Source organism: Schistocerca nitens, chromosome 4, assembly GCF_023898315.1.
Source record: "Schistocerca nitens isolate TAMUIC-IGC-003100 chromosome 4, iqSchNite1.1, whole genome shotgun sequence".
Taxonomy (NCBI): domain Eukaryota; kingdom Metazoa; phylum Arthropoda; class Insecta; order Orthoptera; family Acrididae; genus Schistocerca; species Schistocerca nitens.
Genome location: NC_064617.1, coordinates 866,442,560 through 866,457,736, shown reverse-complemented (window position 1 = coordinate 866,457,736; position 15,177 = coordinate 866,442,560). Strand labels below are relative to the sequence as shown.

Sequence of the window (15,177 nt, the reverse complement as noted above, 5' to 3'; positions counted from 1 at the left end):
TATTATTGAATTCTTTACTGCTATAAATACTCCTCCACCATTGGCGTTTATCCTATCCTTGCGGTATATATTCCATTCTGTGTCTAGGATTTCGTTACTGTTCACTTCCGGTTTTAACCAACTTTCCGTTCCTAATACTATATGCGCACTATTTCCTTCAATAAGAGATACTAATTCAGGAACCTTGCCCTGGATACTCCTGCAGTTTACCAATATTACGTTAACTTTTCCTGTTTTTGGTCTCTGAGGACGGACGTTCTTTATCAACGATGATAATGTTCTCTCTGGTAAGCCGTCAGGTATTTTATCGTTTCGCCCAAGGGGGGGTCCCTCTAACCTAAAAAACCCCCGTGTGCACGCCACACGTACTCTGCTACCCTAGTAGCTGCTTCCGGTGTGTAGTGCACGCCTGACCTGTCTAGGGGGGCCCTACAGTTCTCCACCCAATAACGGAGGTCGATGAATTTGCAACCATTATAGTCGCAGAGTCGTCTGAGCCTCTGGTTTAGACCCTCCACACGGCTCCAAACCAGAGGACCGCGATCGACTCTGGGCACTATGCTGCAGATATTAAGCTCAGCTTGCACTCCGCGTGCGATGCTGGTTGTCTTCACCAAATCAGCCAGCCGCCGGAAGGAACCAAGGATGGCCTCAGAACCCAAGCGGCAGGCGTCATTCGTTCCGACATGTGCTACTATCTGCAGCCGGTCACACCCAGTGCGTTCAATAGCTGCCGGAAGGGCCTCCTCCACATTACGGACGAGACCCCCCGGCAAGCACACCGAGTGCACACTGGCATTCTTCCCCGACCTACCCGCTATTTTCCTGAGGGGCTCCATAACCCGCCTAACGTTGGAGCTCCCTATAACTAATAGGCCCGCCCTCTGTGACTGTCGGGACCTTGCCGGAGAATCGGCCACTGGCCCAACAGGCGAGGCATCCTGTGGTGGCTCGGAAACGATGTCATCACCACTAGGAAGCACCCCGTACCTGTTGGAAAGGGGTAAGGCAGCCGCCACGCGGCCAGATCCCACCTTCGCCTTTCGGCCAGGCACGCGCGAGCCCACCACTGTCCGCCATTCACCCTGGAGTGATGGCTGACCGGTAAGATGCTCACTGCCGGAAGACGCAGCGACATCAGGGGTTCCATGTGATTCCAAGGCCACCGAAGTAGGCATAGGTCTCACCACAGTTGCCCCAACGCCACTACGAGCCGACGCCTGCGCCTCGAGCTCGATGAGCCTAACAGACAAAGCCTCCACCTGTCCCCGAAGAGTGGCCAATTCTCCTTGCGTCCGCTCACAACAACCACAGTCCCTACACATGACTATGTTTACCCTACTCTATACGGTGACAAATTCCCAAGATAATCTTCTGATGAGCTACTCTGATAATCAAGAAACACTCACTGAAATACGAGACGCGAAAACTACGCTAGGTTTTCCCAGAAAAACTATTTAAAAGCTAAGCGCAGCAAATAAGTACAAAAACACTGTTATTGAAATAAAAGGTTCTACCTAGTAAGCACTCGAACACGCAAGAAATTACAAAAATAAACTAGTAATTACACAGATAACTGAAAATAAGTCGCTGCTGTTTGTAAAATATGTAAGAAGCAAACGGTGTACTCGCCTTAGTAGTAGCAGGAGCTAGCGATGCGCTCTCGCTGACGGTCTCCCCCTCCTCCTCCTCCTCCTCCTACTCCTCACCCGCCCGCCCAGTTTGCTTTCGAAGTTCCTAACGTGACCATCTGTATGGAAGTTATTACAACGAACAAGGCCAGGCCGCCTCCTCATTACAAAGGTTAGGCGTATCTTAAACAGAGGGAATCTAAAGAAGGTGTTGTTACATGCATGTGTTTACGCCAAAAAGCGGATCATTGCAAGGGAAAGCTGCTTTCGAGGAACGGAGAAGTATTGAACGTTTTAGAACATCTCTGTGGACCACTTGACGATGCGGCTCTGAAAGTGAGAAAGAAAGTGGAAAGGGCGAAGAGAAGGTCCGGAGAAGAAACTACACAGTTATCGGAGATATACGCGGATGAAATGGGAAATCTACATAATAAAGTTTATGACTTTGTTACAGTGATGCCTAATTCAGAATCTATGAAGAGAACCATGCGTCGTCGACGGAGTCAAGAGCGGGGTAACCAACAAGAGCCTAAGAACTCTTATGAAATTGATCTTCATGGAGATCTATTAAAATGGTAGATGGCAGTAGTTTTCTTCTGGAAGACGATAGATTAAAGATGAGAAAAATGATTTTTAGTGTAAGCAAAGGAAAATAAAGTTTAAGAACATGTTCCCATTTTTTTATGGATGGAATATTTAAGAGCTGCAGCAAGCAGTTTGCACAAATCTACACCATACACATAGACTTAGGAGGCCCGATTAAAGAAACAAGCATTCTTCCTACTATATTTGCACTCTCCCTAATAAGAAGAAATACACATACGTTTGTTCGTCTGTTTCGCCAGATAAAACAGGCAGTCCCTGAGTGGTGTCCTAAACAAGTAAAGGTCGACTTTGAGGCAGCTGCGATATCGGCCATTCGCCAAGTTTTTCCCACAATTGAAATAAATGGATTCTGTTTCCATATGAAGAAGAGTTTATGGAGAAGATTTCGAGTTCTCGGTCTAACTGAGGAGTACCGCCAGAACGAGGATTTCAGACTTCACGTCAGCACGTGTGCAGCGCTGGCAGTTGCAAATCCGGAGTACGCAAGCAATGGATGGATTGAGATTCATGCAGAAGCTCCTGATAACGGAAGGTTCTCTCAATTTTTTGACTACTTTGTGTATAACTGGCTATAGAATGAGGATATCGCAATAGAAATGTGGGACTGTTACGGAAAAAGGCGCTGAACGACGAATGCTGTTGAAGGGTGGCACAACAAAATAAATAGTATTATTGGAAACCCTCACCCTAGAATCAACTATTTGGTGGAGTGCTTGAAAAAGGAGGCAGAGCTCACAAACTGCATGTACATAAAATTGGAAACGATTCTTGACGGTAAGAAGAGGAAGAAGAAGTACTTGAAGCTGGACGACAGGATAGAGAGAATCGTAAAGAATTATGAAGAGACTGGCAACATTAGGCCTTGCTTCAAATCCATTGCCCATATTCAGAAACTGGACTAAAATACGTTAAAAATAATGTATTAAAAAACTATGAAGACCACTGAGTCCTCGCAGATTACTGAGTTAAAATTATTAAAACATTGAAGCAGCATTATCGACGCTAATATTAAGTTGTAGTTGTAAATAGAGTGCACATCAGTTCAGCGTGTTTAAGCTGATTTTACACACGCCTAAATGGTAAATGGTCATTTATCATTTTGACAGTCCAAAGCCTGTGCAAAGTGTGATGAGAATCAGCCTTTAATGTAAAAATTAAAGAGTGTTTCAAGCCTCACAAAAGTACCCCTGTTGTTGTCACGTTAATATAACTTTTTTCTACCTTCCAATATTATGGCCACACAATTAAATTATTGTGAGCTCTAAAATTATTTTCTGAAGTTTCAGAGTCGCAACTATCATCTAAAATATCATGGTTTGTTAAACTGATAGTATACGCTTTTGTAAAAGAAAATCGGAACTGAACCTTTGAACTGCACCTAAAATTGACATCGCAAAACTGATCTGATCCTAAGGTTGACAATTTTGGCACCTCAAATATTTTTTATTTAAGTTTAGCTGCAATCATTTATAGCAGATGTAGATCTACTTAAGAACATTTAGATATAGCCCTTTAAAAATTAAAATTTCTTACTAAATTGTTGATTATCTTTAAACAGGCCAGTAAAAGCAACTGAAACTAGGCAAGGAGCTTACTACTGAAAATTAATTGTTACTAAAGAACATCAGAAACAAATGTATTAGACCTACTTTTCTTATACATTAGAGACTTTTTGAAAAGATATTTGATCATTTCCTCTGTCACTGACAGTTGAGGCGCCTCTGCAACATTATTTATTTGGTTCAAAATGGTTCAAATGGCTCTGAGCACTATGGGACTTTACTTCTAAGGTCATCAGTGCCCTAGAACTTAGAACTACTTAGACCTAACTAACCTAAGGACATCAGACACGTCTGTGTTCGAGGCAGGATTCGAACCTGCGGCCGTAGCGGTCGCGCGGTTCCAGACAGTAGCGCCTAGAACCGCTCGGTCACCTAGCCCGGCTTATTATTTTGATAGTGTAATTTGAGTTGCTTTGCAACACCAGGGATATCTACTTCAAAATTATGTTTGCATTTGTTCTCATTTCGAATTCTGGAATATTTACTTCGTTTTCTTTGGTGAAGGAATTTCGGAAAATACATTTAGTAACTCCACTTTAGTGGCACTGTCATCAGTAACATTACCGTCGCTGTCGCGCAATAAAGGTACTTACTGAGCCTTTCCGCTGGTTTAACGTAGGACCAGAATCTCTTTGGATTCTCCGCCACATTTCTAGAGCGATTTTCGTTGTGGAAACTATTAAATGCATCTCGCATTGAAATTCGCACCAAATTTCGAGCCTCAGTAAAACTTCACCAATCTTGGAGATTTTGCGTTCGTCTAAATTATACGTGCCTTTTTCGGTGCTCCTGCAGCAGCTTTCTGTCGCGTTTTGTGTACTATGGGGGATCAGTTCCGTCTCTTATTAATTTATTTGGTACGAATGTTTCGTGTGCTGTTGATACTATTTGTTTGAACTTAAGCCACATATGGTCTTCATTTACATAGTTTGGAAGGATTGGAGACTGTCTCTTAGAAAGACGCCAACCGAATTTTTAGCTGCTTTTATAAATAGATATATTTCGCGTTTAGTTTTGGTGAATTTCTTTGTTACGAAAGTGAGTCTCGCTACGACTGCGTGTTCACTATCCCTGTATCCGTCGTGATGCTCAGGATTATTTGTGGCTAAGAGGTCGAGTGTGTTTTCGTAACCATTTACAATTTGAATGGCCTCATCAACTAATTGTTAAAAATAATAAAAAAGCATTTAGAACAATTACGGAAGTTGTTTTCTATTTACTATAGGGTATGAAAATGTATTTTTGTCAAAATACGGAAGGTAGATTGAAGTCACTGCCGACTATAATCGTATGAGTAGGGTACCTATTTGTGATGATACTCAAGTTTTTTTTGAGCTGTTCAGCAAAAGTTTCACCTGAGACAGGGGGTCGGTAAAAGGAGCCAGTTATTAATTTATTCCGGTCGTCGAATATAACCTCTGCCCATACTAAGTCACAGGAACTATCTGCTTCAATGTCGATTGTGAGCTTGAACAGATATTCCATTATTTTTCTTTAAGTTGTCCTTCTTGTTTCTGTTGTAGTGCAGATAATTACAATTACGCCTTTTCCCTCCAAAACCTAGGATGCTTTCTCTGTGACCCTGTAAACACCAGAGCTAAACAATGTAGAACAACAACGTACGTTACAAGCGTAGCATTCTGTATCACTTCATTTCCTTATTTCTAACGTTTTAAAATTGTACTTCGACTTTACATGACATGTCAATCATAGATGTTCTTATTTCTATTTAGTAAACGTGTTTTCAGTTATGTTTTGAACATTGTCCCGCTACGTTTTATTAACTAATGTTTTTATAGAGTAAATTTATATGGAGTATGTCGTTCTTCTTTTCAAACATTCACATACCCATTTCTTCTTTCCTTATTGTCTTTTGGGTATGCAGTTGTAGTAATTAAAGTAGGCACAAATGCAGTGATCAAAAACAAATGATTAGCGTACATTCGCATTCTGTTTATAGCGTTCCTTTCTTGTTGCTCCCATGGCGATGGACTCTTTCTGTCACCATCAGTAAGCGTGAAAGGAAGCTGCCGTACAGACAGAGGGATCTATATTCATACTTGACAGAACTAATTACATACTGACATAATCGTCGGTATTGCTTTCGTTTCCAAAAAGCTATAAATATTTCGATTTCGGAAAAGAAGCTCTGTATTTCGCCAAGATGTCGAAGAAGAAGGCCCCTTACGTACTGGTTGTATCGAGTAAGATGTGGAGACGGCGGTTTGAAAGCGGACGTAAGAAGTACGAGGAAGGGCGTCCCTTACCGGAGGGATCGCTACTCAAGCTACCTGGCGAAGGGGCAAGTGTGGCAAATGTCCGGCGCGGCAAATGTCCGGTGTGGCAAATGTCCGGCATTCGACTCCGCCGCCACTCCCCCTCACTCAAGCTACCTGGCGAAGGGGCAAGTGTGGCAAATGTCCGGCGCGGCAAATGTCCGGTGTGGCAAATGTCCGGCATTCGACTCCGCCGCCCCTCCCCCTCCCCCTCCAACAAAGTGATGGAAGGAAAAAAAAGTTTGTCACTAACTACATTTTCACCATTGATGCAGTGAAGCTTCAGCATCAGGTATGGCTTTTTAATTCATTGCTTCTTTAGCACCGACTCGATTCACAACAGACCTCGCAGACAGTATCCACAGCTGCCAAAGAGTGTATTTCCGTATTATATTATTGCACGACACACAGTGCAGGAAATATAACGTCACAAACATTTACGTAACAGGTGTGAAAAACTCAATATCACGCATGACGTTTTAATTAATTACTTATTTACCACGATCACTATTCGCAACACATTTTGCAGACAGTATGTACGTGTATCACTGAATGTACTTGCATTATTACACTGATGAGCCATAACATTATAACCACCTGCTTAATAGCTTGATTGTCCGTCTTTGGAACGAAATACATCACTGATTCTGAGTGTCAGGGATCAGACAGTTTGTTGGTAGATTCATGGAGGTATGTGGCATTAGATATTTTCGCACGAATCGTGTAATTCGCGTAAATAACGAGCCGTTGATTTGCGTATGCGGTGATGGCGCCCGATAGTAACACAGATGGGTTTCGTAGGATTTAAGTCAGGCGAATTTCATCACCGAGACATCAACGTCAGTTCACTATAATGCTCCTCTAACCGCTGTAGCATGATCTGGCTCCAACACACGGACAAATGTACTGCTGAAACATGACAACACCAGCGTGGATCAAGAATGAAGGGATGCAGATGATTCGCAGCTGTCAGCGTGTTCTCGATTACTGCCACAGGTCCCGTGGAAGGGCAGTAGAATGTCTCCCATAGCATAATGCTTGTCCCACCAGCCTGCGTCAGTGGCGCGCTGAGCGTTCCGAGCCGCCGTTCAGGCAGATGACGGCGTTTGTGGAGACGACCATCGACCTAGCGCAGCAAAAATGTGGTTCATCCGAAGAACTGACACGTTTCCATTGATCGACAGTCGAAACCCCCATGGTCCCGCCCCCACTGCAGTCGTAATTGACGATGTTGTTGGGTCAACGTTTGGACACGTAGGGGTGGTATGCTGCTGAGTTCCGTGTTCAACAATGTACGATGAACGATGTGCTCCGAAACACTTGTATGTACACCAGCATTGTTCTCTTTCGACAGAGATGCTACAGATCACCATCTACCCTACCTTACAGAGCAGACGAGCCTCCGAATGCTACGTTCTGCGAAGAGTCGTGGACATACACACAATCTACGCGGATGACACAGCCATCCTTGCGCAAGATTGGAAACCATCAAACATTACGTCACGCCTACAGACTGCACTCAGACTGGCTGAGCCTTGGTTGGAGAAATGGCGTGTTAGAGTAAACGTCGACAAGTGCGAAGCCGTTCTGTTCACTAGAAGACCGAAGCAACTGCGCAAACACCGCTACTGCAGACCAATAACTCTACATGCACGTCCAATACGTTTCCGCGAGAAAGTCAAATACCTCGGTGTCTGGATGGACCGGAAATTACACTGGGGGGACTACATAATACACATGACCAACCGAGCTAGCGCGAGGTTCAAACAGCTCTATCCTATGCTCAACAGGCGTAGCACTCTGAACCGAAGGGTGTCGAGGTCCATGTACATGACACTTATCCGACCCCTGATGACGTACGCAGCTCCTGTCTGGGGACACGCTGCACCTACACGCCTGCGCCGTCTGCAGCTCATACAAAACAAAGTACTCAAAATCATAAGCAATGCTCCACGATACACACGCATCGCGGACCTTCACCGGGAATACCGACTTGAGACTCTCACGGAGGTAATCCACAAACTCACCACAAGACTATACAGAAACTCCAGACATTCGCAGAACCCGTTTATTCTGAATCTGGGGAACTACGACCACAACCATAGATGGAAACATAAAAGACCAAAAGACATACTTGCAAGGACATAACATCTATGGCCAAGTATACGCAAACATAACGGCACAGGCGAACCCCTGTTAATCAGACGCATTTACTGGATATCCGGCTGAAATACACTGCCGAATAACTGGCACCACACAGGGAAGCCGTACCGTACACTGCATGCAGACAAGCTCCACACATCCCCCACACAGTGAGATGATCTATGGCCGATCTCCCACTACTGTATAACGATCTTGATTGTTCCAGGAATGTAGCAGCTGCAGCAACTGGGACACATCCCCATCGCTTGTCACGGTAATGATGCATGATACCTATACTAACAAAGCCAGCCTTGCATGAGCTATCGCAGCTAGTAAGCCACTACTGCTCTTACTACCCATCCCACTGTCGCAGAGGTTTTTTTCCCACGGCACGAGCCATGGCACTTTTTTACCTCTGCTCTTCAAATCGCTACCCTCACCCGCGTTTCGTCCACTATCTATCACCTGATGGACCGTGTTAATGCGTAGTCTTACCCAGACGCACGGACAACATCACAGCCCAGCATCCTGTGATCCACTTACTAGATAACTAACATGTTTACGGAGGTGACAATAGAACTTTTGGTTTGGTCACCACGTTGGTGCGGGCGTGGAGGGGCCTCATCTCTTTAAAACCCAACCATTTAGCTCCTAGTGGTAGTTTCACTGTCCTTCCACCTTTTTCCGTAGATCCTCACGACATTAGCACGTGAACATTCGACCAGCTTTGCCGTATCGAGATACTCGTTTACAGGCTTTGCGTAATAATAACATGCCTATTGTCAGAGTCCCTTATCTCAATGGACTTCCCACTTGCAGCCCTTATCTTCGCTAGAGTGACCTCCCGTCCGTGTCTGTTTCTCTTACATACATCTGTTAGCGCGTCACGTGCTCACAATTCCACCAGGCGGCATCCAACGACGTGATGCGCAGTGGTCATAATAGTTTTCACTGGTTAGCGTCATAAAGATTGACAAAGACGAATAACTACCTTTTTCTTAAAATGGGGCGCAAATCACCCAGACAACATTCGCCCAGTGTTTCATAAAGGGAGCACGTAACGACTTCCAACAAACTTTAAATATAATGTCAAATCTCTCCTCGGCTTTTTCTCGTTGACATGACTAAAGTCAAGTATTAACACATTTACTCATATATAAGTCAATCAGACGTTAGAAGCTGTTTTATGCATTAGGGTTCAATTCTTTAAAGAATCGGGCGTTCACTACTTCATGTCAGGTTCGAGTCGTCTTGGATTTTCTTTATTAGTTAAGATTCAGCAATCAAATAATTACATTCAGATACAGGAGAAAATATAAATTATCCTTCAGCTCTTGACTGTTATGCACAAATTTTATATACGTTATAGCAGAATTCTCGCCAAAGCTCCATCCTGCTGCCGGTGTCAGAATGATGTTAAAAAGCTCATATTTACATAATACAACGCATTAACAAGTGTCGTTGTACTGTAACTGTAAATCCTACTGGTTAATCTAAAACCACACAGCTCTGGCTGAGTACTTACGACACGGGCCTCTCAACTTGGCGGTGAGCGAATGGATCGTATTCTTCATCTCTCTTCTCCTTTTCCAATTTCTCCGTCACTGGAAGTCTGAAACACAAGGTAACAATTCCATCAGCTTACCGTCGTCAATGCCCCACAGAAGAAAACATGCTTTCCGAGATCATAACTGGTCCTTACACGCAGCATTGTTCCCTACACTTTCTCATATTTCAACGTAATGCTTGACACATTGATAATTGTATGACCCTTTTCTGTAATCAATCGTATCACAGACTTAATGTTTCCCACTACTGTTTCCTCTACCAATTGCCTCTTCCCCTCAGAGCTGCATTTACACCCTACATCTTCAGTTCTTTGTAGGAGATATCAAAAATGGCTCTAAGCACAATGGGACTTAACATCTAAGATAATCAGTCCCCTTGACTTATAACTACTTAAATCTAACTAACCTAAGGACATCACACACATCCATGCCCGAGGCAGGATTCGAACCTGCGACCGTAGCAGCAGCGCGGTTCCGGACTGAAGCGCCTTGAACCGCTCGGAGGAGATACCCCATCAAAGTTATCCCCTGCTGTTGTTTCCTTCATTTGTTCCTCTACTACCGTCAGAGTCTGCGAAGAATGTCTTAATTCATTTTATTTGTAATCTTAAGTTTCAGCATCATTCTATAAAACCGTATCTCAAACGCCTTGATTTTTTTTATTTTCGTGTTTTTCGACGTTGTATAAAATACCATGCTCCAGATGCACTTTGTCAGAAATACTGTTTCGTTAACTGTGTGTTTACTTTAATCCTCTAATGTATTTACTGAAACATATCAATGGTTCAGGATTTTAGGTGATTTTGAGTATCTCCGAAACTATTTCAGAACAGAAACACGTACAGCGGTTAAGTATTGTTATTTCTAAAGGTTATATAAAATTTTGTAGCGATTAGTGTTAGGCAAATGACTGCAAACACAGAGGCTGGTGTGTGATTTAAAGGAACCTGCAAAGCATACACGCTCGTGACTGGACATGCGATGTGCGAGTACAAAGACGGCAATTTTACAGCGTGGGAACACATCTATAACTTCGCGAGACACTAAGATGAATATTACAGTTTCGCAATCGTCAATATATAGAATTACCCCACACAAAGAATGGTCGATGGTACACGTGTGGTCCAGTTTATCGTGAACAGTGAATGTCGTGAGTGGAAGAATACAGTTCCTCCAGACGTGTGCGTCGCATTTTCACGGATGTTTTTCTATGTGAGTAACGTGCTTAATGCACCAAGTTACCACGTTTAGCGTTGCTATGTGGATAATAATAAAGCGGATGGGAGAGAAACAATATCCCAATTGCATTTCCTACAAAAAAGAACTTTCTGAGTACTAGTACATTCTAAATTAGTTCAGACTCAAGTGAGGCGATAGTGGGCAGTGGATAGTGGATAGTAACTTGTAGCAGAAAGTGGGATACCGGACAATATGTAAACGAAGTTCATATTGATGTCTTCTGTAAAGAACAGTTGGAATCCCCGAAGATCATGTATTCCCGGAACTTTCCTCATATACTCCCGGTTAGCGTATTCTGAACGCATGCAAGGAGCATTTTGTACATGATGCGTTCATTTCAAGTCGGACACTGTCGGCAAAGGTGTACATCAACATTTGAGTCCTTTAGTGAAACAGCCATACACTAACTGGAAGAAAGTTCTAGAAGCAGAGACAACGTAACTGCCTAAGTGTGTCGAAACCGCTGATACTTTTTGAAGGTAGCTTAAGGAGAGGAAAAATTTGCTGTGCATCAGGTGAACGTGGAAAGGCACATCAAGATTCCAACCAATGTTTTTCTGACGACTGTGAAAATTGTGATGCTGTTTGGTCGGAAGAACTGGCTCTTCGCTGCAAACATGTGTATGGAAACTTAACTTCACTTGACAACAACAAAAAAGTTGTATTTTATGAGTTGCTGTTTGAAAATATAGTCATTCTATATAAAATTCATGTATTGTAACAAGGACGTGCATGATGGGATTTAGAGTTGCGCAATACATTTTTCTTTTCCCAGTCTGACATTTATGCTGAAGAATCCCTGGCTGATTCCTGTCGGCGGAGACATTGCAAGTACCCTCATAGGAATAGTTTCCTCTGCTGGAACTCCATCCTCTGAGAATATTCTGAGAGGGCAAGAACTGAATTGGAACCTGTAACCAAATGTTGTCCCATTCGAAGTCCTGTATCGTATCATTTCTTCCGAAATATTTGAAAATAATTTTTTACCTAGCGTACAGCAGACTAAGTACACCATCTCTTATCCCGATTTGGTAGAAACCGTCAGCCGTTGCCTCGAGAACAACACCCAAGATCGCACTTGCGTCTCGTCTTCCTCGATTGAAGTCGGGAACTGCGACTCTCAGTGAACAAACATTTTACACGGGGGGAAAACTAGATTGTCTTTTTAATATCACCCGTTGACTGGTCTAAATCAGGCAGCCAGTATTCACTATTGTTTGGGAACTCATTCTTTCTATCATCAAAGTCTGTTCCCGTTGGTATGTTACCTTCCTCCACTGGAGATTTACTGTCATCATTATCCTGCAACGTTTCAGCCCATTTCTCACTGCTAATGCTCACTTGCCTAATTAGACACTGAAGAGATAAAGAAACTGGTACACCTGCCTAATATCGTATAGGGTCCCCGCGAGCACGCAGAAGTGTCGCAACACTACGTGCCATGGTCTCGGCTAATGTCTGAAGTAGTGCTGGAGGGAAATGACACCATCAGTCCTGCAGGGCTTCCCATAAATCCGTAAGAGTACCAGAGGGTGAAGATCTCTTCTAAACACCACGTTGCAAGACATCCCAGATAACCTCAATAATGTTCATGTCTGGGGAGTTTGGTGACCAACGATAGCTTTTAAACTCAGAAAAGTGTTCCTGGAGCCACACTGTAGCAATCCTGGATGTGTGGGGCGTCGCATTGCCCTGCTGAAATTGCTCAAGTCCATCGGAATGCACAATGGACATGAATGGATGCAGGTAATCGGACAGGATGCTTATGTAGAGTCGTATCCAGACGTATCATGATTCCCATATCACTCCAATCGCATACGCCCCACATCATTACAGAGCCTCCGCCAGCTTGAACATTCCCCTGCTGACATGCAGGGTCCTTGGATTCATGAGGTTGTCTCCATACCCGTACACGTCCATCAGCTCGATACAATTTGAAACGAGACCCGATTGACCAGGCAACATGTTTCCAGTCATCAACTGTCCAAATTCGGTGTTGAAAGTGGCGTAAAGCATTGTGTAGTGTAGTCATCAAGGGTACACGAGTGGGCTCTTGGGTTGTCGTTGGTCCCGCTCTTACAGGATCTATTTCCGGCCGCAGTGTTGTCGGAGATTTGATGTTTTACCGGATGCCTGATATTCACGGTACACTCGTGAAATGGTCGTACGGGAAAATCCCCTCTTCATCGCTACCTCGGAGATGATGTGTCGCATCGCCCGTGCGCCTACTATAACACCACGTTCAAACTCGCTTAAATCTTGATGGTTCAAATGGCTCTGAGCACTTTGGGACTAAGCTTCTGAGGTCATCAGTCCCCTAGAACTTAGAACTACTTAAATCTAACTAACCTAAGGACATCACACACATCCATGCTCGAGGCAGGATTCGAACCTGCGACCGTCGCGTAAATCTTGATAACCTGCCAAATGTAGCAGCAGTATCCGATCTAAAAACTGCGCCAGACACTTGTTTTGTTACATAGGCGTTTCCGACCGCAACGCCGTATTCTGCCTGTTTACATATCTCTGTATTTGAATGAGGAAGCATATACCAGTTTCTTTGGCGCTTCAGTGTATTTTCGAGGTCGTCCTCAGAGTGAAATGTTCGCCAAAGTTTCAGGAGGTAAACTGGATGAATATCACAGTTGTTCTTCAGTAAGAGGTTGTATTATCCCGAATTGACACGGCAAGAAAACCGAGAACGTTTTACACATCACTGCCGTCGCGAAAGACTTCGTTCCCAACAGATTGTATTAATTTCGTTATTTCATTCACATCGACCACTTCACATTTCTTCAGATATATGCAGTCGATGCTGCCCACTTTCGTCCAGATTTTAGCGACTCAATTTTGCTGATATGTGACTCAAATGTTTCAGAAAAAAATGTTCAAATGTATGTGAAATCTTATGGGACTTAACTGCTAAGTCCCTAAGCTTACAAACTACTTAACCTAAATTATCCTAAGGACAAACACACACACACCCATGCCCGAGGGAGGACTCGAACCTCCGCCGGGACAAGCCGCACAGTCCATGCCTCCAGCGCCCCTGACCGCTCGGCTAATCCCGCGCTGCCTCAAACGTTTCTCTGTCCATGAAGGCACAATTATAATTGTTTTCCTTTCTACCGTAAGATGTTCGTAGATCTTCACTGATTCAACCATAGACGCATTGCTGTATAACATGACAATAACTAACTGACGACTATTACATTCTTACCGTGCCTGGAACCATTGTTGGACGCACCGTTAATAATCTGCTACTTGGCGCATCCACTAACTGGGCCCCTTCATTGTACAACTTTACCAGTGTTTATTGTAAGCTTTCAGTGGTCATTTTAGTGATGAAATACATTACATGCCCTGACCATCTACTTCCACTATAACTCACACATTGCGGACCTCATTCTTTAAACCAAGCTTTAGCTGATTCGCGTTCTCAGCAGGCTGTCAACCATTGCACAGAGACAGGACTGGACATTGGAAAATTCTTTAGGAGTTCCGCTAAACACTGTGAGGTTCTGAAACAATCTGTCTACGGATTATTGGCGTTGCCCAGGCACCCAACACTTTCGGCAATGTAAGAAGCTTGTGGATTTACAGACATGAGGCCATACTGTGCTTTAAAGAAATGTTTTTAGTCATAGTGCCGTCTCGTCGAAACCTAGAATTGTGTGATAACAAGGAAACTGCTACGTGGAGTAATTCAAAGCCTGTTCAGTATTTCTCTTCTATTGCAGGAAAAAAATCTATTCTTTCTCCCTTTATCTATTCAGGTAAGCTCCATCGTGTTATTTGTGATGCTGTTGGAGCATTACAATACATTATCAGTGAGCCCAACGTCTTAGAATAAATGTTACGGAATAGCAATGAAGAACTAAAAATCTGTTTACCGACGCCTCAAAACTCGCAACAGAATTGGATGTAACAAACACAGTACCGAAGTTTGTGTCCACAATGAAATATTGAGACAATGGTCGTACTAGCTACCCAGACAAATACTATAGACGAAACGCAGCCTTATTTTTCTTGCATCACGTAAGAAACCAACTCCACGACGGGTTTAGGCATCATCAAAATGTAATTATCGAGCGAGGTGGCGCAGTGGTTAGCACACTGGACTCACATTCGGGCGGACGACGAGTCAAATCGC

At 43.6% G+C, this 15,177-nt stretch overlaps 1 protein-coding gene across 1 annotated transcript in view; it reads right to left on the bottom strand.

Moving 5' to 3' along the window:
* LOC126253335 (proton-coupled amino acid transporter-like protein CG1139) overlaps positions 1-15,177 on the bottom strand; it is a 145,739-nt gene that overhangs the window by 68,188 nt on the left and 62,374 nt on the right. The window contains exon 3 of the mRNA XM_049954599.1: positions 9,743-9,829. Coding sequence (XP_049810556.1) covers positions 9,743-9,829 — 87 coding nt within the window. The remainder of the gene's footprint in view (positions 1-9,742; positions 9,830-15,177) is intronic.